The following is a 26,301-nucleotide window of genomic DNA, read 5'->3' on the forward strand; positions in this document are numbered from 1 at the left end:
CTCAGGGATCATCTGGTACACTTTACAGATACGGAACCTGAGGACCAGAAAAGAGGAAGTGATTTACCAAAGGTCTCCCCATGGCTAGTGAGCAATAAAGCCCAGAGTAGACTCCCGCTATACCGCACTAAGTTGTAGAAACTCAAACTGGAAAGACTAGATGTGGGGACACTGCCTGGGTGTGTCTGCCATCAAAATCCAAACAGCTCAGCTGAGATATACCTGCGCCCCCCCCCAACCCTTCCCACACACACTCCACCAAGAAACTGCCCTCCTGTCATGAAGGCAACCAGTGACCGTACATCTCAGGGTCATAGATGTCTCTGAATATAAGTTGGCTAGTCAGCTTCTGCCTTTCACCAGCCCCACTGTTGGTGGTAATTAAATTAAATCAAGCCAAACCTTCTGAGCCGGCATTCAAGGTCTTCTATCATCTGGCCCCATTTTTCCTCTCCTCAGGGTTAATTATTAATGCTAAAAAGCCTCAGTCTCTACCACTTCCATTCCATCTCTGTGCCTCTAATCAAGCTGTTCTTCCCTCCCCACCCCATAGGGCTCTCCTGACCCCTTTTCACATATACAAGTCCTATGCTGCCCTAAAGTCCGAGAGAAAACTCTCCTTTCTAGAGGCAGCTGGTGGCATAAAAGATAGAAGTGCCTGGGCCTGGAGTTGGACAGACCGGAGTTCAAGTCTGGCCTCAGGCACTTACTAGAAGGGGTGACTCTAGGTGAGTCATTTCACCACTGCCTGCCTCAGTTTCCCCAACTGTAAAGTGGAGATAATAACAGCACCTACTTCGCAAGGTTGTTGTGAGATAACATTTGTAAAGCACTTAGCACAGAGCCTGGGCACACTGTTGTTGTCATTCAGTCATATCCAACTCTTCATGACCCCATGGACTTTAGCTTGGCAAAGACACTGGAGTGGTTTGCCATTTCCTTCTCCAGGCAAACCTAGTAGGTATTAAATGAATGCTTGTTTCCTTCCCCCTCCCCCCTCCCCTCCCCCTTTCCCCGAGGCTGCAGACTATTCCAGTCCATGCAGCACTCTCTTTTCTCCTAATGAACCTCGATTCACCACCATTCATTTTAGCATTTAATTATACCATTATGGATTATTCTATAATCACAGTGTAATAAAAAGAATGAGGAACTTCGGAGTCAGAAAGGTTTGGGTTCTGCCTTGGACACATACTAGCATGTAGCCCAGTGTACGCTGCTTCACAGTTGTCTGCCTCAGTTTCCCTAACTGCAAAATTGGAATAATAATAGCATCTGCCCCATAGGGCAAGATACTGTGTGTAAAGGAAGTCTTTCAAACGTTAAAGTACAATACAATCGTCAGCTATTGTCATCATTTCATCTGTACTAGTCTTACCTTCCAGAACAAGTTGTGTGCCCAAACGGGGCTCATGCCATTCACATCAAAAAACGGGTCTCAGGTCTTTCTCTCTTTCCACAGTTATCATAGGAGGCACAGTAGCACCATGGGTAGAGCCTGGGTTTTACATCCTGCTTCTGACACTAGCTGTGTGTGATCATGAGCATGAGGCCCTCTGAGCCCCAGTCTCTTCATCTGTAAAATGGAACTAAGTAAGGGTTGCTATAAGGCTCAAATGATGTGATTTACAAACTTTAAAGTACTATTTAAAAAAAAAAGCAGCTATTGTCATTACCACAAGTCTGGGCATATGCGCCTAGAAGACAACTAAGTAAGTAAATGTGGTTGAAGTGCAATGAATTTACAAGAAGAGCCTATTCTGAAAAGGTCCCTGGCTTCAACCTGAGTTTGAGAACCAGCTCTTATATTTACTAATTTATAACCTTGGGCATGTCATTTACCTTCAGTGGGCCTCAGTTTCCTCCTCTGGAAATTGGGGATAACAATACTTGAGTTGTTACATTAAATAACAATACTTGGAACTGTTATGAGTAAGGTACTTCACAAACTGTCAGGCACTAAGAAAATCATCATTATTATTATCATTATTATTATTCCCATAAGCCAAGCATCCCAAGCCCAATGGACTCCCCCAATGTGGTCACCTAAAATAGCCCTCTTGACTTGCTGTAGATTCCAAGCATTTTGGAATGATTCCAGTTAAAAGATGGCTCATTCTCATTTACTCAAAGCAAAAGGGATAAACAGCAGCCTCCCCAAAGACAATATTTTCCCCCTCTTCTACACCAAAGCTTTTAACAAGAGACAAAGGGATTCATTCCTTCCTTTACCCTTTTCTGGGAGGTTTTGCCTGTGAGCAGTAAAATGACCCAGAGTCAGGTAGAGGGAACAGAGAAAGGCCAGAATTTAGGTCAAAATAGTCTCCCTTTGGACCAAGAAAAGACTACCAAAAACTACCTTAAAAATATAAAATAGAGGACACTATCTTGGAGTGGCAGAAAGCACCTTGATGTCTTTTTCTCTTTTCATTCTATTATTCCACAAATATTCCCTGGGTACCTACTCTGTACTAGGTTCAGTGTAAAGTACTGTGGTCAGCACAGCATTGAAGAAGGCATGGTCCTTTTCCTCAGCACCATACTTGCCATAGAGTAATTGCTGAATAAATGTGTTTTCATTTTCCATTTCATTTATTCAGGGAATCTCATTCTCCAAAGAAGTTAAGAGTGAACTTTGCTTCACACAAAAGTTATATTTCCCCTGAAAGCTGTGTGGCAACAAATTAAAAATGTGCCTTGTACAGAACATGACATAGAGCTGGATGTCTGCTCTACTGAATTAGTCTATCAGTGTCTAGAAGAAGCACTCAAGTAGAAGTGAGTTGAACCCAGAGAACTGACTAGGATGAAGAAAGCCAACTCATTGCACGGAACTATGCATGCTTTTTTGATCCCAAGCTACTTTCTAACATACAAAAAACCCCTTAAAAATAAAAGATTATTCATGTCCGTGGCTCCTATTAAAAGCTTTGGTGTGGGTGGGAAAGGCAGAAAGCACTGACTGAAGGGAAGCTGCCATTTATCCCCTTTGCTTTTAGTAAGTTGAATTTTTGTAAATCAAATTCCATTTTAAATGTACTAGAAAGTGGTCAGCTATCGTTAGAAATTATTGCATTTCCTGGATAACGCCCCTTAAACCACTTGTTCTGTAAAGGTCATTATCAGAAATATTTCCACTTGACCCACCTATAACTTCAAGTCTTTAGAGAATGTGGTGCTCCATGATTCACATCATCATCAGGAGAAAAAGGATCTTTTATTTTTAAGGGTTTTATGGTGTCCTGGAGATCAGCTGGGGATCAAAAGAGCATGCAAACTTCCCAAAATACAATCCAGTCACTACTGATCTTGAGCACCTCTCCTAGATACTGATGGACTAACTCAATGGAGTAGACATGCAGCAATATGTCATATTCTGTACAAGGGTCATTTTTCGTTCTCTGAGCTTCTTTGAGAATTCTTGGACCATTTGGTCGGTCATTTGGCAAAAGCGAGGGATAACACACGGTCACAGCCTGAGTCCTATACTGGTCCCAGCAAAACCTTAAAAAGAGAAGGGTCTTCAGCATCTTGGGTGGACTCTTGGTGGAAAATCTAGGGGGAAACCTTGAACAAGAATCACACAGGAGCAGAAGGTTTTGATTAAGGGTTCTTAACTTTTTTCTTAATATATATTTTCATATATACTAGCTATATTTCCATGTAATTGGTTTTCCTTGTAACCCTACATATTTTATTTTAAGCATTTAAAGCTATGATTGTGAGAAGGGGTCCAAAGGTTTCACCAGACACTGCACAAGGGGCTCATGAGACTCACAAAAAGCTTAAAAAACCCTGATTTCAATACAGACCAACAGAGGGAATACCCACATGGAAAAGACTGCAGATCCACCAAAGTTTTATGGCTTTGAGTTTGGGGGTCTTTTTCTTCTCCTGAACACGTGGGGAACTCATGGCTTGAAAGTGTCATTGAAAGTAGATTGGCAACTGGTACATAACATACAGAGTTAGTGCGTTCGGGCAGAATAAGAACCCAGGTCTTCCAGATTCCAAGACCAGCACTCTATTCACCATGCCACAGTGCCTCCATAAAATACTGTTAGTTACATTATTACATCAAAAATAATATTTGCACAATGCTACAGTTTTCAAGTATTTTCTCATAATTATCTTGTTTAGTCTTCTCACTAGTTACAAGGAAATGGAAGCCCAGAAAGGTTAATGGATTTGCCCTGGGTCATACAGACAAAAATATACCAGGACTGGGGACTCTTAACCCAGGTCTTCTGTCTTTTAAATCCAGAGTTCTTTCCATTTATTTAAGTATGTCCTGTGATGAATCTTTTTCTCAACTGAATTGCTAGCCCCTAACATTATCCGGAATGTCATAGACCCGGTTTGCTTAAAAGAAGGGGCAGAGATATCCGTGTCGGTTATTCCTACGCCAACCCCCCACGTGCCCACCCTAAATGCTACCATTCTGGAAACCAATTCTGTGTCTTTGCTTCTCTGCTTCCTCCTTGCTCCCAACTCCTGCCCCTTCAGATTTGATAACACACAGAGTATTGTGGGTCCCCAGCAACTGGAAGGCTCCACCCCTAGGGAACAAAGGCCCAATTGTCACCAGTGAGCAGCATTTGACTCAGGGCTCACTGAAACGTAAACTGAGACCCAAGAGTTCATCTCACTTAAGACTGGACCCCTGAAACTAATGACTCTAGCCCCTCCAGGGTGGGCTGGATTTCAAACATGTTCCTGAGTTGAATGGCCATCAACTAAACTTTCCATATCCTGGGTGAAATCGAGTGGCCAATGTTTGAGGCCCCAAGGGGAAAGGTTTCGCCACTAGACACCTGAGCCTTTTGCCATGATGGAGTCTGATGTCCCCTGCAGCCCAGGGGCTGTTCCCCAGCCCCTTATGGAAATCAACCAGTAGAAAAATTGCAAACTGCTTTTTCTTTTAGGTTGTGTCCAAAAATCTTAATGACACAAGGCCAAGTTAAGGTCACAGTCTGTTGAGGCAGGTAGGGTTAGAGAAGTACATTGTAAGCTATTAGGCCATAGTGGGGATGTAAGGTTTTAGAAAGGGTAGAGACCTAAGAACATTGAAAGTCTAAGCTGGAGGGGACCTAGAGCAGTGGGGTCAAACTCAAATAGAAATGTAGACCATTAATCCATAGGTAAAGATCCCCAGGGGCCATACAGTGACAGTTTTAAAATGTAATCTTATCTATGTTTTATTGTATTTTTATTTATTTTGTTAACTATCTCCCAACTACATCTTAATCTGGTTCATGTCAATGGGAGTGTTACAGGCCACATGTTTGACACCTCGGCCTTAAAAAATAAAATGTCAGAGCTAGGAAGGAGCTTGGAACATCAGAGCCAAAAGAGACCATGGTAAATAGAATTTCAGAACACAGAATGTCAGACTTGAAAGAGCCCTTAGAAAATGGAATTTTGGAACATAGAATGTCAGAGCCGGAAGGGACTTCTTAGAATACAAAATATCAGACCCAGAAGGGACCTTAGAACACAGAATTCTGAAATATAAAATATCAGAAGGGATGTTAAAACACTGAATTTTGAAGCACAGAGCATCAGAGCTAGAAGAGACCTTAGAACATGGAATGTTAGCACATTGAATGACAGATGAGAAAGACCTTAGTAAATGGGATTTTAGAACACAGAATGTTAGAGTTGGGAAGGCAGCGAACTTCAAAACAAAAAAAAAGATTAAAACTTAGAGGAAATTTTGAGATCAGTCTCTAAGTGTTTCTTTCCAGGAGCTGGACATTTTTGTTTAAGAATCTAATTAGATTTACAATGATAAATCCCCAAAGAAAAGACCTTTAAAGGCCTCAATCCAGCTGATTTTCCAAAAGGAAGTTGGCTAAAGAGCAAACTGTGATGGGCTAAAAGGAGAGGAAAAGGAATTGTCCCCCACATTGCCACATCTTCAGCAGCCATCGTCTCCACTCCCACAGCCAATGATCACTTCATCTTCAACAACCTACACTGATTAAACCACCACTCTCATCCTCACCAACAGCCAAAAAAAAAAATCCTCACCTTCAATAGTACAAAACAGCCTGTGATTAAGTATGAGATTGTGTGGTTCAGATGCTAGTGAAAAGAAGGGAGAGATAAGAGACAGAAGCAGTAATCAAGGAAGGCTTAAAGGAAGACCTGAAGTGAGCCTTGAAAGATTAGTAGGACTTGGAAAGTCAAAGAAGAGGGAGAAAGAAATTTTTAGCAAAGGAAACTGAATGAATGAGTGAATGAATGAATGGATGGATAGATCTGTGAATGAATGAATGAAAGTATGAATGAATGAATGAATGAATGAATAAGTATGTGATAAATATTGTATGCCAGCCACTGGGCTGGATTTGAAGGGAGGGGGGAAAAGGTAGAGATGAATACAAATATAAAAATAAGACAGTCTCTGCCCTCAAGGAGTTTACATTCTAATAGAGGAAGACAACACATATTATAGGGGAGTGGTAGGTAGGAAGAAATCTGGAAGTCACAGGGATGGTGAGTTAATCCCAGAGGGAAGTCAATTGAGATGTCCTTTCCAGGAACAATAGCAGTGTGGTAGATTAGATTCCTGAGGTCCAGAGAAAGAGTTGTAAAAGGTGTGAGGTATGACCTGGTCTGGTGTTCTGGAGCAGTGAAATAACAGTGGGCTAACTGGGTTTGTGCTCACCCATTCACTAACCAAAGTAGTCCAACTCCAGGGCAGGAGTCCCAAAGCTGCAGGGATTACTGTCGGGAGCAGAGGTGGCCCCAGTGGCCTGGTAGTAGACTGTTCTACCTCCTAGCTCCAGCAGCATGGCAGGGCATTGGGAGCCAGGAGAGCAGAGAAGTTATCAGCCATAGGCAGCTCCTAGTTATATGTGTGCCATTGGTAGTAAGCACTTCTTCCCCCAAGCAGAGGCACCCTGAATTTTCCTATGGTGGCAACTAAATCCCAGAGTGACAGGAGGCTTCTCCTAAAAATGGGGAGGTTGGGGGAGAGGGAGAAAGGGGTAGGGAACCTCCCCAAAGGGATTAGCCTGTCTACACTGGCTGGGTTTCTCTTGCAGTGCTAACAGTTGGAGAAGAGGTAGGGGCATCGTCCAGGACCTGAGCAAGGCATCTCCTTGAGAAAGAGGATCACAAGGCCCTGAAGGCTGCTGCGACTGCTGGCCCTTTTCTTTTCTCTGTGGGAAATGGAATCCTGAGATTCTCCCTGGCAGCTCCTTCTCTCCCAGCTTCCCAGGAATCCCTCTTATCTCAGCTCCACCCTTCCTGACCACCACCATGCCTTTGCTATCAAGGTCCCCATCATAAGCTCCTTAGACCTTGGAGATGCCTGCTCGCTATGTCATCTCAGGAAGCTGGAAAACCCCAGTCTGCAGCTGGTGCCCATCTCCGCTGCAACGCCTGTCCCCCAAGCAGCCACCCTGCTGGCTCCTCACCAGTTTCCGTTTTCAGGAGCATGGGCTCTGAGGCATGACAGGCCTCCTTCTCTAGGTCTGATTTGCCCCCCCCCGTCTCCCCATTACTCAATGGGCACTCCTTCCTCCCCACTCATCCCTTCATCTTGTCTCCTGCCCTAACAGCCCCAGTGAGCCATTCAGTGCAGAGAGAAGCTCCACTGTGCTCATTCTTTGCAGGCCTTAGCTGCCCACTAACCCACAGCCTAGCTCCTCTGGCTACCTCCTCCCAGAAGTGAAGGGGAAAGAATGGTGTCCTGAAGGACTAGCCAAGCAGAGGAGACAGGAGCCTGGAGCTAAGAGTCCACCACAGCGACACCCTTCTCCCAGGTCCCACCCCAGACATACCTGGGCCAGAGGCCCAGGTCTGTGCACTCACCCCCACCCCTGTGGGAGGAGCTGGAAACAGCCTCACCCACCTAGACTTGAGGGAACTTGGAGCCAACTCATGCCTCAGAGAAGGGAAATGCAGAGAGTTTCCCAGTGGGGTGGTGGCTGGCTCCCAGGCTGAGCCCCTGTCATAGTCTCAGGGCGGGAGGAGAATCTGTAAACCTCAGTCACTCTTGCTAGGCTCTTGTCATGCTTCCTGGCCCTTCAGAGGGGGCAAATATGTAAGTGGCCCTTGTGGCTGAAAGGGCCGCATTGTGGGGAGATCTTTATCTCCAGCCACTCCCCCGACTTGCTCTGTCCTGGTAGTCATGGAGATGGGTCCTTGGAAGACCTCCTAGGTCCCTGACTCACCATACAGTGAAGCAGGGAAGGGAATCCACCTCTCACTGACGCCACAAGCACCCGGACAGGGGCAGGAAAGGACACGACCAAAATCCCACCACCAAGGGCCTGGTGGGGTGACTCCCTCACTCTCCTGCTAGGGAGAAATTCCATCCCCCTGAGCTCACCTCCCTGGAGCTGCACATTCCAATCAGGCTGAGCCCCAGCCACCCCTGCCCCTCCTGTCCCCCACCCTGGGGGCTGCAGGGAGTGGGAAGCAAGATGGAGCCAGACTTGGTCCAGCCCTCATCCACCTGGTCTAGTACTAGCCTAGTCTGAAGCAGCCCCCTGGGCAGTACGGGCATCTCTGCTTTCTCATTCTCCTTAGATGGCACCAAATATAAGAAGGGATTACTTCAGAGATCTACTCCCACCTAAGACTTGTTGGGGGCTTATTGTAGGGGGGTTGGGGAGGAGGAGAATCCTAACAATAGGAAAGAAGACAGTTTGACCCTACAGAAAAGACACTCCATCTGGCTACTTTTAGTTTCTCCACATATGCAGGTATCACATGAGGCCCCTCTGGGTTTCATTTGAGGAAGTGAATTAGTATTGGCCCCAAAAGTCCCCATAACAGGTAACATTTCACCCTGGACCTAAGGTACTAATACAGAGTAGAAACACTGGCCCAACCAGGTCGGGGGGGGGGGGGGCAACTGTCCCTAGAGGCTCAGAAAAATTATTCTTGGGAGATAGAACCATCTAGAATTAGGCCCAGTGGTTTTCTCCCTCATACGCTTTGAACTGACCTGCTGCTTCCTAGAGCTTAAAACAGCCACTCCATGCTGCCTCAGTTTCCCTGAGACATCCTAAGATGATAACACTTGGAAGAGAAGGGCCCCCAAAGATCACACAGTCCAACCTTCTCATTTGACAGATGGGGACGCTTCAGGCCATAAGGCAAATGACTTGCCCAAGGTTGAACAGAGCCAAGTTCCAAACCCTGATTGCTTCGTCTCCTAAACCATGTGATGCCTTAGATCAGAATGAGGGCCAGATATCCCCAATACTGGACACTTCCTAGCAGCAATGGGAGAACCCAGAGTAAACAACCAAACCCCAATACTTATGCACACTCTGTGTGGTAGAACGGCTCCCTTCACCACCCCCACATCCAAGCTGGGCGTGGGCACCACTCACACTGGGCTCCCAGGCTTTGAGCCTCTAAAGCTGACTGCAGGTGAGCAAGCAAATTCATCATCCCTTAATCTGCAGGATGAATCAGGAAGCCTTTCCTCCACCCCCGGAGACGGAGCAGTCAGCTGGGAGTCAAGGTCCCTCGGGCAGAAGGGTCAGAATCTCACATTAGCAGTAGGAAGAGAGCTCCTCCTCAACCATTTTGACTCCGTGGCAGCCTGATGCCATCTCGTAATTCAGAATGACATTAATATCCCCTTTATCTCTCACTCTTGCTGCTGACAAGACACAGAGCCTGTCTGTCAGGTCGGGTCTTGCCCAAGGACGACTATCTCCAAGGCAGGAGCGCATGAACGAGTGATAAAAATACATCTTTGATCCTTCCAAATATCATCCAGCCCGAGGGCAGTGAGACAGCCAGACCCCAGGCACATTCTTCCTTTTCTGCTCCCTCTAGATGGTGCCCATGTGATTGGACTGGAGGGCCAGTCTGGGCAAGAGGTGGGTGCCTACTTGGGGCAGCTCAAAGGGGATGCCAAGGTGAGTCATCAAGCTCTTGGAGAGAAGGATGGGGAGTCATCACCATGATGGCACAAAGAGGCTCCACTGATCCCCACTGAGCAAAACTCAACCATTAATCAGGAGATCATCACGCTGAGAATCCGCAGGGTCCCAAGAAACCAAGTAGTCCAAGGGCTGAGGGGACTGAGTGCCAGAGAAAGCAACAGAGAATTATAGGCTTAGAGCTAAAAGGCACCTCAGAGACCATCTGCTGTAACCCACTCATGTTACAGAAGAGGAAATGAAACCCAGAAAGGGGAAGCAATTTCCCCAAGACCAGGATTTGAACTCAGACCCTTTAATTGCCAAGCCCATGTTCTTTGCACTGTGCAATCCTGCCTTTGACTTACCCCAAGATCACAAGGTACCAAGTAGCACAGATAGTATCTGAACCCTCTGACTCCAGCTTATGGCGCTAACCACTGTGCAACAGTGCTAGTCACATCAGCAAACTCAGGTCACTGCCACAGGGGCAGTGAAGGCCGAGAGAAGAGAACGAAAGGAAAAGAGATGGCAGAGATGAGTGGAAAGGACACTGAATCTGGAGTCAAGAAGATCCAGGTTCAAATCCTACCTCCGATGCTTATGAACTTAGGAGGTAACCAGGAAGTTGTTTAACTTCCTCAAGCCTCAGTTTTCTCATCTGTAAAAAAAAAAAGTACTTGTAGTATAGAGCTATCAGGGCATGATGCTTCAAGGATCGAATGAAATAACAATGCTTTGTTCACTTGAGAACAGTATAAATAATAATAGTTCATTTTTAACATGGCGCTTTGAGGTGTACAAAATGCTTTACACATCGTCTCCCTTGATACAACAACCTTGTGAGCTAGGTGCTAAAAATGTCTGCTAATAGAATTAAAGAGAGGAGGATGGGCAGAAGCCTCTGGCCCTACCAAGGCTGGACTAAAGCTGAGCTTTTATCTGGAGAATTAAAAGGGTGAGGAAAGTCTGGAATCTCTATGTCCCCACTCCTAATGCCTAGTTCCTGTTGACCACCTGGACAAGGAGGAGTACCATGGGATCACCTTTTCCCAGGCCCTGCCCTTGTTGGAGAGCTGCTTAACAAAACAAAGTCCATCACTAATGGGTATGGGCTAGGTGAGGTGGGAGTCCCGCCTGCCCTGCCCTTGAGAGACAAAACTAGACCCATCCCCCTAGGAGGGGATCCTCTGCTAGCTTCATTACACACACACACACACACACACACACACACACACACACACACACACACACACATACATACACACACACACACACACACCACTATCCTAACCAGAAGGCTCTCTTGTCCCTAACCACCTCTGCCTAATGGTCTGGGCACAACCGACCCTCCCTACCAGCTGGCCTATGGATCCTTCCCAGGACTAGCCACACCCTAAAAGCAGAGGCTTTCCCTGACAGCATGGTTGCTCTAAAGTCAGGGGCACTCTGAGGCCAACTTTGCCTCAACAACATTTTAAAAAATCAGTTTCATTGACAGAATGGTTCCAGTGCATTATATGAGGATTAAAGAGATGTCATGGAATGAAAGAAAGAACACTGGACTTAGAGTTCTGGTATCAACCTTTGCCCTTAACCAGCAGGGTGACTGTGGACAAGTCATTTGACATCTCTGAGACTCAGCCTCCACAAGCTGTAAATCGAAGGGACAGGAATAAATGATCTTCAAATTCCCTTCCAGCTCTAATTCAATCCTCACAACAGGTTTGTGGGTGTAACTGTTATACCCATTTTTGTAAGTAAGAAGACTGAGACTGGAGAAGCATACTCACCTGACCCCGGTCACAAACTCAAAATTTGAGATGCATGACCTCAAATTCAGGGATTTTTTTTTTTACTATATCATGCTAGATTTCCCAAGATTAAAAAAAATCAGAAGGCCAAGGGCACCCAATGCAAAGAAAAGTGTTGTAGAAATTTTTTTTGGGGGGGGGTCACTTGGGGAGGGTGTGGCCAGCAACCTTGATTTGAAGAGGAAATTGCTCTCAAGGCTTGGCTCAAAAAGCTCTAATCCTCACCCTCTGCTTCATTTGGTCTGTTAAGAGATGAACTGAGGGTCTAGAAGGGAGAGACTTACTGCCCTGGGAGTAAAGGGATTTTCTTTCTAACTAGTTCAGATCTATCCCTCCACTAAACCAACTTGTGGCTTTTCCTCCAGCCATGACAGCTCAGGCCAGCTCAACTTAGGTCAAGGGCAGTGAATGACAGGTCTAAATTTGACTTCCTCCTGTGGCCCCTCCCAATACTAGGGTCCCCCAAACATCCTTCAGGGATAAACTTCATCCCTTCCTGGCCCTGCTCCCTTCCTTCTTCCTTCCTTCCTCCTTTGTCCAGCTCCCCACCCTTTATTCCATGTGTGTCCAGTGTACTTGCAAAACTATACCCTTTGCATTTCTACCTTCCGAGGAAATTCTCTACCCTCCCAATCCCTCCCCCCATTCCCAGAGTCATCCTGTCTGTGGTCATACCCATCTCCCTTCTAGTTATGTAAAGAAAGAGAGTGAATTTCCTCTTCTAGAGAGGAACAATTCATGAACTTTGTGGGGGTGTTTTGACTAGAAGACAGTTATTGTAGAAAACAATAAATTGTACCTGTGGTTAAGTTTAAGGGAAAGGAGGAAACTAGTCATCACTCGAGTATGTGTGTGACAGCACAGTATCACAGGCCTAACCAGCTGGCCATTTATGACTGGCTGATCTTTTAAATAGACTGACCCTCCTGTTAAGTCCTACTCTGATGTCGTGGTATAAAGATAACCTCTAGTTCTTAAAGGTAATGGGAGGAAAATGCAAGTAAAAGTCAACCAAGCTGGGAAAGCTTTAAGTAGGGGCGGCATCACGGACTGTGCATCTTTCATCTGAGAACCACATTGGCTAAATCTGGAAAGGTGCATCACCAGACCAGGGGCCTTCTTCCCTCTAAGGATACCAGACGGACAGGTCTGAATTCTTGGCTTGACTCAACTTTTGTTCTTTTCCATTTTAGGTGAAAGGACCGAAGATACTGGCATCCCAGCATCTGGGTTTGCTGATAGTTCAGCAACAATCCTGGGGGCAAGGGAGTGACCTTTTGGGACCTAGGCCAGCATCCAACAGTAATGCTGTATTTGGATGTGAATTCGATGGAACCAAAGCTAGGTAGAACTGAGCTAATTTTGAGCCCACTCCTCCCAGAGACTGAATTGGAAGAGGGGAAAGTGTGTCCCCCAAGGTACTGGGGGGAAATGTTTGTACTTTTGTTACTGTCATATCTTTGAAATAAATATCCCTCTGTAAAAACTAATTGATGTTTAGTGATTAAATGGAAGTAGAACACTTGTCACTGGTACACTGCTGATGGGGGCTCAAACTGGTGGTTTTAGGAAGAAAGACATCTCCATCCCTCATTGTACCCTAGAACTTTGAGATGTAGCCTTCCTCACTCTGGGATAGTGAGCCAGAGAATACTCACTACCCCTCTCTTCCTCTCCCTCTCTCTTTCTAACATGTATATACATTTATTTATATATGTGTATGTGTGTGTATGTATATATACACACATGTATGTTTATTTATATTTTTATATAAATACAGGTATATGGGAGAAACGTGTAAATGACAAGATACGTAAAATGCAAACTATATGTATATACAAATGTACACATACTTTGTACTTTATGTATCTCACGTAAATTATATACATATATAATGTATATTATACATAAATTATAATGAACATGTAAATTAACTTATACATATTATACTCATCTGTATTATATATCTTACATCATATAATATACACACATGTCCTTTTTAAGATGTATCTCATCATTTACATGTTTCTCCCATTAGAATGTGAGCTCCTTAAAGGGAGAGACCTGTTTTCGGTTTGTTTTGGGTTGTTTTTGTTGTGTTTTTTTTTCTTTGTATCTCCAGCACTTAGCACAATGCCTGACACATGGTAAGTGCTATTAATAAATGCTTGTTGACTGACTGACTGGTAGGCTGGCCACGGGCAATAAATATTTTGGCCACAGCATCTCTTGAAGACATCTACTACATCATAGAGAGATGTCCATCTGTATATTTAAGGAGGGTGCCTACAGCAAGAATTACAAAGTCATGAAGAGCTGGAGCCTGGAGAAACAGGAGGTGGGTGGGGTCAAACCAATACAGAGGGCGTCAGCAGGAACAATATTAACTGTCAAGGAGGGAGTTCAAGGCTCTAGGTCCCTGGCTTAGAGATAACAATGGACCCAACATGCCCAGTTTGCTGACATAGTCTAAGCCATTTACACTTGCTGGTCGGTCACCAGAGGACGCTAACACATGCTAGTGAATCAGTGAGGCGCCAAGAGATCCAATTCCGAATACCAGCCTTATGACTTACAACCTGCGTGATGAGGTTGGGCACGCTGTTTCTCCTCTCTGAGCCTCAGTAACTGGCCTAAATGATTTTAAAGAGTCTTCTCATTCTAAAATCCCATGATCTTTGCACCCTGTTGATTATTTATGGATTTAGCCTTCCCTTCTAAATACTATAAACTCTAAAAACAGAAACAAGCATAAGAGAGTATATGCAAAGGGTATAGGGAAGAGGATGGGACTGAGAGAGAAGCCAGAAAAGCTGGTCCCAACCTACCTTTCTAGCTTGACTTTCCATTGCTATCCTAACATAGGGAAATTTTTCTTCCCCACTCCCCACAAGTGTCCCAGTCTGATCAGCTCCAGCTTAACTGCATCTGTGGTCAGACTATCCTCTGCACTACCATAACTCCCCATCCACTCCCAGCAGGTTTTGCTCCAGGTAAAAAAAATGCCTGGCTGCAGCTCTGCTGTTCATGCCTTTTCTCTACCTGAAAAAGCCACCCCAATTCAGCCTGCCTGTACTCATCCTTCAAGGACCAGCTTAAGCTCTGCCTCTTCCTCTTCCTTGAAGCCTCCCTAAACACATCTGCCCACAAGGACCTCTCTCTTCTTGGAGCCCCTGTACTGTGTGCTATCTGTTCCATCCCTTTAACACACATGACAACCTGCCTTATAGCATTAGGAAACTTTTTATGGGTTTGAGTTTTCAGTATAATAAATCCAGTAAACATTTCTTAAATGCCTGCTATCCCAGGCTCTGAGTATACAACAGCAAAACCAAAAATGGTCCCTGCCATCAAGGAGCTTTCATTCTACTGGAAGGAAATAGCAAGAAAACCAAAATATACAGATACACAAATACACACACACACACACACACACACATCTCTCAGTGGGAGAAAGCGCTGACCACTAGGCTTAACCTCCCAGCTTGGCTTTAGGTTCCTTGTGAGCAGACACGGGGTCTAGCACTTCTCCAGGACACTCCAGTCAGCGCTTTGTACACAGTCAGGGCACAACATCTATTTACCAGTTGCTTGATAGCAATAGAATCATAGATTTTTGAACTAAAAGGCATTTAGTCCAACCCACTCACTTTACAGACAAGGAAACCCAAGCCCAGAGAGTGACTCACCCCAAGATCAGACAGGTAATAAAGGATCAGAGTGGAATTTGAACTTAGGTCTTCTGGACTCCAAGCCTGGTGCTGTATCTACTACACCACACTGCCTTCATAGAAGAGGGATGGTGTTACATCTGACGGAGTGATTCCTTTTCTTAGCAGAGACTGCTTTCTAGATTGCTTTCCTACTGTTGAACCATCCATGCATCCTTGGTAAAAATCCCACTTGGTCATAAGTGATGAATATTTTGCTGAAGTCTTTTTTGCTAGTGTAACAGGACTTTGATTGAGGGATGGTACTAGAAACCACTTCCTAACCTGGCCTCAGGGCAATTCTCAGCCCCATACAGGAGATTCCTGGGAGGGAAAGCATGTCTCATCCTCATACTTCTCCAGAGCTCTCCTCATTCCAGACAGCCCCAGACAAGACCCCACAGTTTAAGAAAGTATCACCATGAGCCCTCTCTCTCCCACAAATGACTGGGGCTGCTCTAGGGAGAGACAGCCAATCAGAAGCCACCATGAGGTACCCTTGCTTTCCGGTCACAGCCACCAGGGAATGACGGATCATGGTGACTCAGGAGACAGCACGAGGTAGCCCTAACACACGGGTTTGCTGTTCAAGGAAGGGGGGTGGGGGGAGGGAGAGAAGGGAGAGAGAAAGGGCAGCCAGAAGGAAAAAAAGCAATTTGATCTTGTCCTCGCCACCCACACAGAGCAAGCAAGTGACACAGGATGACAGGTCCTAAGAACAATAGAAGTGTCTCACACTCCTTTCCCCTTCATCTCAATCCTTGACAGCCACTGACAGAGACACAGTTCTCTGGAGTGGCTCTCTTCCTTCCCTTTGAAGGCATGAAGGACGTAGGCATATACTCTCACTTCTCAAACACACCCATCCCCCCGATCCTGAGAGGAACAACAATTCCAACCCCTCAGGGATCAGAGGGTGATAGGAGCAGCCACAGGCAGGAGCCTGGCCAGATTTGGGTCAGTTCCAAAAAGGTCCATCCTGCAGCCTTGGACTGGACCCTCCAGCTGATCCAGCCTAAAGCAAAGCAGTCTTGAAGCCCGTGGGTCTGGGTACCTCAGTCTTGTTCTAGGAGCTGCTGATAAACTTCTCTTGGCCCCATGTCTGGGATACCCATAGAAAAGAAAATATTAGTTGGATCTATCTCTCATAAAGTCATACACACATACACACTCATAAATATACTCAGCCTAACACAAATATTCAAAATGAAGGAAAAGGAGCAATTCACATCTAGAATGATGTAGTAAGAGACAGCATGGTATAGTGGATAAGGGGCTATACTCAAAGACAAAATCTATGTTCAAATTTTGCCTCTGGTACTAACTAGCTGAGAGGCCAAACTCAAGGATTTTAATCTGTCTGAGCCTCAACTTCCTTATTTGTAAAATGGGGACAATGACAACTGTAGTGTATGTGCATGAACATATATATACACATATATGGTATATATGTGTAATAGATGTCTAATATGTAGTTCCATAATAATATCAATAATTATTAATATTAATTATATCATTGATATTAATATTATATTAAGATATATAATATCTTCTATAGAGTTGTCAAGGCACAAAAAAAGCCTGTAAAGCTATCTGTCTATATAATATATACATATGCAGATATATGCATGTATGTATGTGTGTGTGTGTATGTGTATATATAGATACTATGTAAATATCAGATATTATTACTAATACAAAGATTTTGAATTTAGAGGACCTAAGTTCAAATCCCTACTCCATTTTTTAATACCTACAAGTAAGTAGCTTTTTTAACAACTACAGGCAAGTCCCACATTGTCTGTAAGTGAGCTCTGGAGCCTTCATTTCCTCATCTGTAAAATGAGAGGGTCGGTCTCAATGACCCCCAAGGTGACTTCCAAGCCCGTGACCTATGATCCCACAAGCCCAGGGAACAGAACTGGAAAAGCAGTAGCCAACTGGGGTTAGACCCTAAGATTGTAGATTTAAATCCGGCAGGGTCCTGGAAGGTCACTGAGTCCAGATGGTGCCAACAGGCAGGGACCCAGAAGAGAAAGAAAAAGAATGCACAGCTCTCTCACGGTTGACTGTCAGCCTGTAGATGAGCTATGAAGGGAGCATTGAGAAAGCTGGGAAAGGATGAATTAGGCCTTGCCTTCTCACAGCTGCCCAGTCATCTCAGCAGATGGTGACGCTCAGACCTCTAGCTCATCTTCCTCCCAGTTCTGTTCCAGGACACATAAGGACTGCATAGGATCAGTCCTCACCACACAGTGTGATAGTGAGAGCCAATTGGAAGGTCTTCCCCACACCAGCTCCAAAATATCTCCCCCACCGACCTTACCACCAGGTCTTTAAATCTACAATTACAGATTTCATTTCTTTGGACTAAAGTATTATGTCCAAAGTATTAACCATTGTTAAATGAAAAATCCCTTCAATGGAGTAACACAGTGATTTATCATCAGTTATTCCCTAATTCAAATAGGCTTATTAAATGAACAGGGAGGAAAGAAGAAAGGATAGGGCACAGAACTGGTCACGTTTTTTTAGTAGGAAGACCATGAAATATTATAGGGAAGGGTAGGCCTGGGGAGGCCTCCAAGTCAGGGGTCTTAGGACAGTTTGGAAAAGAGACAAGGGGGCATAGGAAAGTAATATAGGAGAGCAGAAAAGAAAAGCTGCTCAGGTGTCACCATTTGACCAAAAGTCACCCCTTACTACATGTATGTACCTTAACAGTGCCACATGCTGCCCTAAAACACATATGGCATGCCCTAACATGGTTGTGCCAAGCCTTAACATTCATTAGTATATCCACACTGCACTCTAACATGCCTCCATCCCGAATCAGCAAGATGTCACAGTGGATGGCACCTTGGACCTGGAGTCACAAAGACCTGAATTCATATCCAGCCTCGGACAGCTACTGGCTGTGTGACATTGATTGAGTTACTTAACCTATCAGCCTCAGTTTCTTCATCTGTAAAATAAGGGGATTGGATTCAGCAGCCTCAAAGCTTCCTTCCAACTCCAAATCTGGGACCCTATGATCTTGCCTAATGGAAATGACTTTGGGCTAGAAGTCAGGAAACCTGGGTTCTAGACCTTAAATTTCTTAAGCTTCAGCTTCCTCTACTGTAAAATGACCTCAAAGATTCCTTCCAGATGTGGCATTTTGTGATTATATTCAACAAGCATTACTGAGCACCTGATACACCCAAAGCCCTGTATGAGTCACAGAGGAGGACACCGAAATGACCAAGAAACAGTCCCTGCTTGGAAGGAGCTTACTGACATTCCTGTAGGGCAGATAAGACATATACAAAAAGAGCTCTAGTGGGAGACAGAATGTGAAAAGTAGCATGAATGAGATACCAAGAAAGTTGCAATGAGAAGAAAGTGAAATGGAGGGTTAGTATTTGAGTTGGATCTTGAAGGACAGGAGGGAAAGGGGCATTCCATACAGGAGGGAATAGCACTAGTGAGAGAATGGATGTGATAAAATGTATACCAGGGGTGGACAACCTGCAGCCTCAAGGATGAAGGGCCACACTAGAGGCCACAGGTATAGACCATGATCAGAGAGTAAAGAAAAAAACAGTAGCCCAGTTGGGTGACAACCCAGGTCAATATAGAAAGATAAGTTGGACCCTAGAATAGCTGGAAAGGGAGTCTGGACTTTACTCAATAGGTAGTGGAGAGCCATTGAAGGTTTGTGACCAGAATTAATTCTTTAGGAACATTCTATAATATGCACCCTGCCCCCCAATATGACTATACCCCATTCTCATATGTTTCTAGCCTGCTTTCACATCAGATAACCCAGGTCAGTGTGTTTTCTATTCCATCAGAGGAGGAAGGGAGGAAGAGAAGGGGGGGGGAGAAAGAGAGGAGAGAGAGACGGGGAGAGAAAGAGAGAGAGACACACAGAGAGAGAGAGACAGACAGACAGGAGAGACAGAGAGAGAGAGACAGAGAAAGAGAGAGAGAGAGGAGAGAGAGAGAGAGAGAGAGAGAGAGAGAGAGAGAAGAGAGAGGGAGGGAGGGAGGGAGGAGAGAGAGAGAGAGAGAGAGAGAGAGAGAGAGAGAGAGAGAGAGAGAGAGAGAGAGAGAGAGAGAGAGAGAGAGAGAGAGAGAGAGAGAGAGAGAGAAGCACTCTGGGATCTCCTGCCAACCCACCACTTCTCGAAGTGTCAGGGGAGCCAGCCAGCCGGGTGGAAAGTGATCCCTATAGCAATTACTGCGCTGATGAGGAGGCATGTTGGAGCCTGAAGGAAATCTAATTCAGCTGCACAGTAGCTGAGGCTGCTGCCACCAGCTCTCAGCACCTCAGACATAGGGGCCTTGCAGTCTTTTTCTTGAAGCTGTACCGTCTTTTTAATTTTTTTTCCTTTTTCAAGTATGTTTACACACATCTAAACATCGGATCTAGCCAACAATCTGCTTACGGCAGGCAGGGCAGGGATGCCTATGCCAACTGATGAATAAGGAAACTGATGCACAAGGTCACCCAGTTTGTGAATGTTCCCAGTTTCCTGCCCCTCTACCCCTGACTCTTTCTATCAGCTCATGCTTCCTTTCTTTGGAAAGGAGGATGCAACAGCCTAAAGACTATGCTGTGCCCATTATGATCTCATAGATTGATAAACTGATAGGTTTTTGGTGAGGTGAGAGAATTTAGAGATTGTTTAATCCAGGGGTTCTTCATTTTTTTGGTGTTATGGACCCTTCTGGCAGTCTTGGGAAGCCATGGGACCTCCTCTGAGAATCATCTTTTTAAATGTATAAAATAAAATGTACAGTTTACAAGGGAAACTAATTACATTGAACTAATTATCAAAACATTTTTTAAAGAAAACAAATTCATGGGCCTCCATCTAACCAAGCCCTGATTTTCATTTTCTTTTTGTATTTGTGCCCCCACCACTTAGCACGATGCCTAGAGCATGGTAAGCACTTTCTGCTTGTTGGATTGAACTGAATCTTTCAAATGAGGAAACTGAGGCCTCGACAGGTTAAATGACTTCTGAGACTAGAACTCCAGTCTTTTAAATCTGTCAGATCCCAGCTGGCCACGCATTGACTCAGAAAACCACAAATTAACACTGTTTATGCTGTACTGTATTTTTATTTTGTTAAACATTTCCTAATTACATTTTAATCTGGTTCAGGCTTTACTTGGGAGTATTATGGGCTGCTTAGTTTGACAGCACAGCTGCCTCCCCACTACATCCCAGTTGCCTCAATCCCAGAATCTCACCAATCCCAGAGTTAAATGGGCCAGCCAGTGTCCGCCCTACAATATATCAATCAATAAACATTTATTAAGTTCCTACCAGTGCCAGGCATTGTACTAAACTCAAGGAATGCTCATCCAGCCTTTGTTGGAAGAAATTGGCGGGGGAGGGGTGCGACGTAGGGGCTTGCAACCCACTCCTCCCCCATGGCTGCCCATTCCACTTTGGGATGACTCTAATTATAAGAAGTTTCTCCTTACATCAAACCTAACCTAAATTTGCCTCTTTGTAACCCGTAGCTCCCAGTTCTTCCCCTCTGGGCCCATGAAAAACAAATCTAATCTCTCTTCCATGTGACAGCCGTTCAAATACCTGAAAATAGCTATCCTGCCCCACCCCAGACCCAAGTCATCTTTTCTCCAGGCTAAACATTCCCCCACTCCCTCAGCCAACCATATGGCCCTTCTCCATCCCAATTACCTCCTTCTGGATGATCTCCCACCTATCAATGTCCTTTCTATAGTATGGCACTGGAAACTGAACATGATCATCCAGATTGTGATCTGATGAGGGCAACAGACAGCCCTAGAAGCTATATTCCTTCCTTAATGCAGACTAAGATCATTTTAGCTTTCTTGGCTGTTATACTTTTGCTGTTTGTTCATGTCATTTGCTGTAATACACTCATATTATTAAGCTTCCAACCCATTAAATACCTGAACAAACTGGTGCCTGGCCACATATCTTATTTGTGAAGTTGATTTTTTTTAATCCAACAATATGACTCTACTCTTATCCTTATTCACTTTTATCTTCTCAGATTCACCTGGACATCTCCATGTCTTCATCTTTTTGTCCTCTGTATACATTATTACCCCTCAGAAACTCTGATATCCTGCCCAGACTATCACTTTCTTTGCTCCTCACAAATGATGCTCCATTTTTAGAGTGATAGGGCTACAGAATAGATTAGGTACACAATACACAGTTTTAAATGACCACTGTAACCTAGTGTTTGGTAAACCCAAAGAGCCAAGCTGTTGGAATAAAAAGTCACTATTTGACAAAAATTGCTGGGAAAATTGGAAAGCAGTTTGGCAGAAACTAGGCATATAACAACATCTCACAGCTTATGCTAAAATAAAGTTAAAATGGGTAAATGATTTAAGACTTAAAGGGTGAAATCATAAATAAATTAGAGGAGCATGGGAAAATGTACCTGTCAGATCTATGGATAAGGGAAGAGTTTATAAACCAAAAAGAGATAGGATCACAGGAAGTAAAACGGATAATTTTGATTACATGAAATTAAGAGGTTTTGTACAAACAAAACTAATGCAGCCAAAATTAGAAGGAAAGTAGAACTGGGGGAAATTTTTACAGCAAGTTTCTCTGATAAAGGCCTCATTTCTCAAATATATAGGGAATGGAGACAAACTTATAAAAATAAGAGCCATTCCCCACTTGATAAATGGTCAAAGAATATGAACATGCAGCTTTCAGAAGATGAAATCAAAGCTATCAATAGTTACATAAAAAATGCTTTAAATCACTATCAGTTAGAGAAATGCAAAATTAGAGTCCCCAGAACTCTAAGTCTCCAACTCACACCTATCAGATTGGCTAATATGACAGAAAAGAAAAATGATAACTGCTGGAAGAGATGTGGAAAAAATAGGTACACTAATGAATTGTTGATGGAGTTGTGAACTGGTTCAACCATTCTCAAGAACAACTTGGAACTATGTCCAAAGGGGTATAAAATTGTGCTTTCCCTTTGAACCAGCAATACCGCTACTAGATCTGTATCCCAAAGAGATCAAAGAAAAGGGAAAAGGATCTATATATACAAAAATATTTATAGCAGCTTTTTGTGGTGGCAAATTCCATCACAATCATATACCACAACTTGTTTGGCTATTCCCCAATTGAGGGATATCCCCTCAGTTTCCAATTCTTTTTAGTGTAGTAATCATATCCAAAAAATGAGGTTAAGTTGGCATGACTTGCTCTTGATTTAGTCATGAGAGGTCTTTGGGAGCACAGCTTCCTTTTCTAAATATTCACTAACCCTCCCTTTCCTGTGTTCTAGAATCTTGCCAGAAATCAAAAGTCAAGATCATAATCTAATAATCGGCATATTTCATTCTCTTTAATAAAAACTGGGGTGTCATCTACACTATTTCAGTTTGAGGACACTTCTGTTCCCCAGGGTCTTTCAAAAGATACTGACAGTGATTCAGCAACTATATCCACTTTTCATCTTGTGAAAACAACCACACACACACACACACACACACACACACACACACACACACACACACATGGAGGCCAGAACATCATAGCTTAGACTTCCACAATCCTAGAATTGCAAGGCACTTTAGAGAGCATCCAATTCAATCTCAAACCCCCTCCCATGAGTTCCCTGTACAACAACCTGACCCATGTTGTCATCTAGCCTCTGTATGGACTCCTCCACTGACAGAGAATTCATGGAGCAGCCCATTCCATTTCAATGGTAATGAGTTCATCTCTCCAGCCAAAATCTGTCTCCCTGTATCTTTCACTCTTTGGTCCTAGTTGGCCCATCTGGAATCCAAGCAGAAGCTAATTCCCTCTTCCAGACGAAAGCCCTTTGGATATTTAAAGGCAGCAAATGCATGCTCCCAAACCCTCCAAGCCTTCTCTTATTTTTTGACATTGTTTCCAGCTCTTACCACCCTGGTTACCCTCCATCGAATACACTTCTATTTGTCGGTCATTCTTAAGAGGCAGTCCCCAGAACTTAACACCATCCTTCAGATATAGTCTGACCAGGGCAAGTTCCAGTCAGACAACCAATCACCTGCTCTGCCCTGGCCACCAGGGTTCCATGAATACTGCTTAAGTTCATGTGAGCTTTCTCAGTGGCTGCTGAATCATGCTGAAGTCAACTGAAATACTTTAGGAGCTTATAGAGGTCCCAAGCGGCTCCAGAGTTCTAGGAAAACATGTTGGGCTTTATCTCGTTTCCATTTCATTGATGAGGGGGAGAAGTGAACTAACAGTAGGATACACCTTCCATCAATGTGTGTGGGTGTATAGACAGGCAGCATGATGGGAATTGAGACATCAAGCCCTTCCTCTGACACATATGAACTGTGTGACCAAGAGCAGGTCACTTACCCTTTCTCATGGCTCTCCAGCAATTCTCAAAGACTGAAAGTTAGAGATAAAAGGCAGATCTGCATCAGGGGAGGAATTTTCTACAGCAGGGAGTTCCCCCACACTGATGAAATCATGGGTTCAGACAATACACACACACACACATACATTCAGAGAACTGTATTATTTGCATTTTTGCAGTGTTTTTTTTTAAAACAGTAGAGTGCATTTTAAGTGTATATTAAATATACAGATATATAAACCCATATAAATGTCTTATTTACACATTTTTCAGTATCTAATTGACAGTTGATGCCCCGCCCTCCCCAGCCCATCTCGCCTGACTCCCAGACCCCACAGCCTGCCTACCTTACGTCCAGCCTCATTGTTGTGTAAGTTCATGAGGGTCCTAGCATTCTGCTTGATCTCCCTTGCGTCCACGAAGACCTTGGCAAAGCCAATGCCATAGCGGATGTCGGCAGAGCAGCCACCCCACTTCCAGCCTTCGTCCCGGTGATACTGGCCCTGCTTCTCCTTGTCACAGCCGCAGTCACTCAGGTTACCCTGTGTACAGGCAGCTGTAATGGCATGGGCCACACCTGCAGCAATGACCGCATAGGTGAATGCAGCTTCTCGGCTCCCTGAAAGAAAAGACAGGCAACACATCGTGGTAGGAACCAGGATACTGAGGGAAAGGGAATTGGGAACCCAGACTACAGGCTCCACCCTGGCAGGCACTTGTCACCCAGTACAAGAGTCTGTATACAGTAGTAGGGGTGAACTGGAGCCATGAGGCAAGCTGATCATTAAATTTGTTAGAGTTACCATTTACATCTTAGAAATCTATAAGCTACAAATCAAGGTTTGATTTATTGTTTTGTAGATTGTCTAAACTAATAAAAAGTCATGGAGAAAATGCAGAATAAGCTTAAAAATGTGTCAGGCTTACATTGTGTTTTGAGAGTCTGTTGTTAAACATTTACCAGCAGACACCCCCCCCAGAAGGGTTTAACATACAGATTTCATTAGTGAGGGGAACTCCTGATGGGGGAATTTCTTTCACCAGTGGTCAATCCCAACTTGTCTCTAATATAGTAGATAAGTCCTAAGGAGCTGCCAGAGGCACATGAACCATTAGTGATTTGCCCAAGATCACAATACTAATAAGCATCAGAGCCACAACTAAAGCCTAAATCTGCCTGACACTGAGCTCAGCACTCCATCCTACACCACATGACCTCTAAAGTCTTTAATAAGAATTATTTTTTCAACTGAATTAAATTGAGACTAAAGAAGAGATGATCAATTTTACATAGAGAAGGGAAGGCCTAGAACTCTACTTCCCATACGTTTTCTTTCCAAGACACTTGTGAACTTTTGCCAGGACAGAATAAGAGAGAAGGTAATATCATGCCTCTCATCTATCTGTCTGTCATCTATGAATTTAGTCAATAAATCTTATAATAATAATAAATGACATAATATATAATAAATCTACCCAGTCACCCCTACATATACTTACATATAAGATAGCTCCTCCACTTATTAACTATATAACACAAATTGTGACCTACATAAGTGGGGCTAATAGCCATACTTATGAGACCCAGATTGATTGGAGTATTTTGAGTAACAATGGACAGATCATTTAGTGTCTCTGGGCCTCAGTTTCCCTATCATGGTGGCTAATAATTCTGGCACCACTTATCTGACAAGGTTATGGTAGGAAAAGAGCTCTTATGAACCTTAAAACCTTAAACCAGCTGCTCCCGTGGCCCCATTTCTCCCCACCTAGAACAGTACCATTGGACTGGACATCCCAAAACCATGCTCTCCATCAATGGAGAATTAATCGTTTTGCCTTTGGGACGCCTGCCCAAGAGTCTAGCTATCTTGACTGGTGACTGGTCAAAAATGATCACTGAATGAATGCAAACTTGCCTAGCTCCACTATATGTAGCCATGCTCTGCCAGCCTTCTTTCATCCGACATTTGCCTATTCTTGCTGAGGACACCGCCATCCTCCTATTCTCCCAGGTTCACAGTCTTAATGTCATCCTTCCCTCCTCTCTCTCACTCTCATATTAAATGTTGCCAATCTTGCCATTTCTACCTTCACAACGTCTCTCATATCCATCCCCCTTCTCTCTACTTGTCCAACCACAAAGCACCAGCCCTCATCACCTTCTTCTCTGGAATGCTCTAATAGCCTTATCTATCTCCTGACCTCCAGTCTCTCCCCACTCCAATCTCAGCTACAGAAATGATTGTTCTGAAGGGGAGGCCTGACAATGTCACTCTCCTCTGCTCAGTGAGTTCCAGTGACTCTCATTACCCCCAGGACCAAATATAAAATCCTCTATCTGGCATTTGAAGCTCTTCCTAGCCCAGCCCCTTCCTATCTTTCTGGTATTCTTAAATCTTACTCCCCTCCACAAACTCTACAATCCAGCTCATTTCTTACTTTTCCCTCCTCAAACACAACATTTCATCTTCTGCCTCCTCCACCCAGACT

General features: G+C 44.2%; 1 protein-coding gene across 1 annotated transcript in view; it reads right to left on the reverse strand.

Annotated features, from left to right (window-relative positions):
* WNT7A (Wnt family member 7A) overlaps positions 1-26,301 on the reverse strand; it is an 88,977-nt gene that overhangs the window by 19,532 nt on the left and 43,144 nt on the right. The window contains exon 3 of the mRNA XM_020981257.2: positions 24,156-24,427. Within this exon, the coding sequence (XP_020836916.1) occupies positions 24,156-24,427 (272 nt within the window). The remainder of the gene's footprint in view (positions 1-24,155; positions 24,428-26,301) is intronic.

Source organism: Phascolarctos cinereus, unplaced genomic scaffold (genome assembly GCF_003287225.1).
Source record: "Phascolarctos cinereus isolate Bilbo 61053 unplaced genomic scaffold, phaCin_HiC Scaffold_4;HRSCAF=312, whole genome shotgun sequence".
NCBI classification, from domain to species: domain Eukaryota; kingdom Metazoa; phylum Chordata; class Mammalia; order Diprotodontia; family Phascolarctidae; genus Phascolarctos; species Phascolarctos cinereus.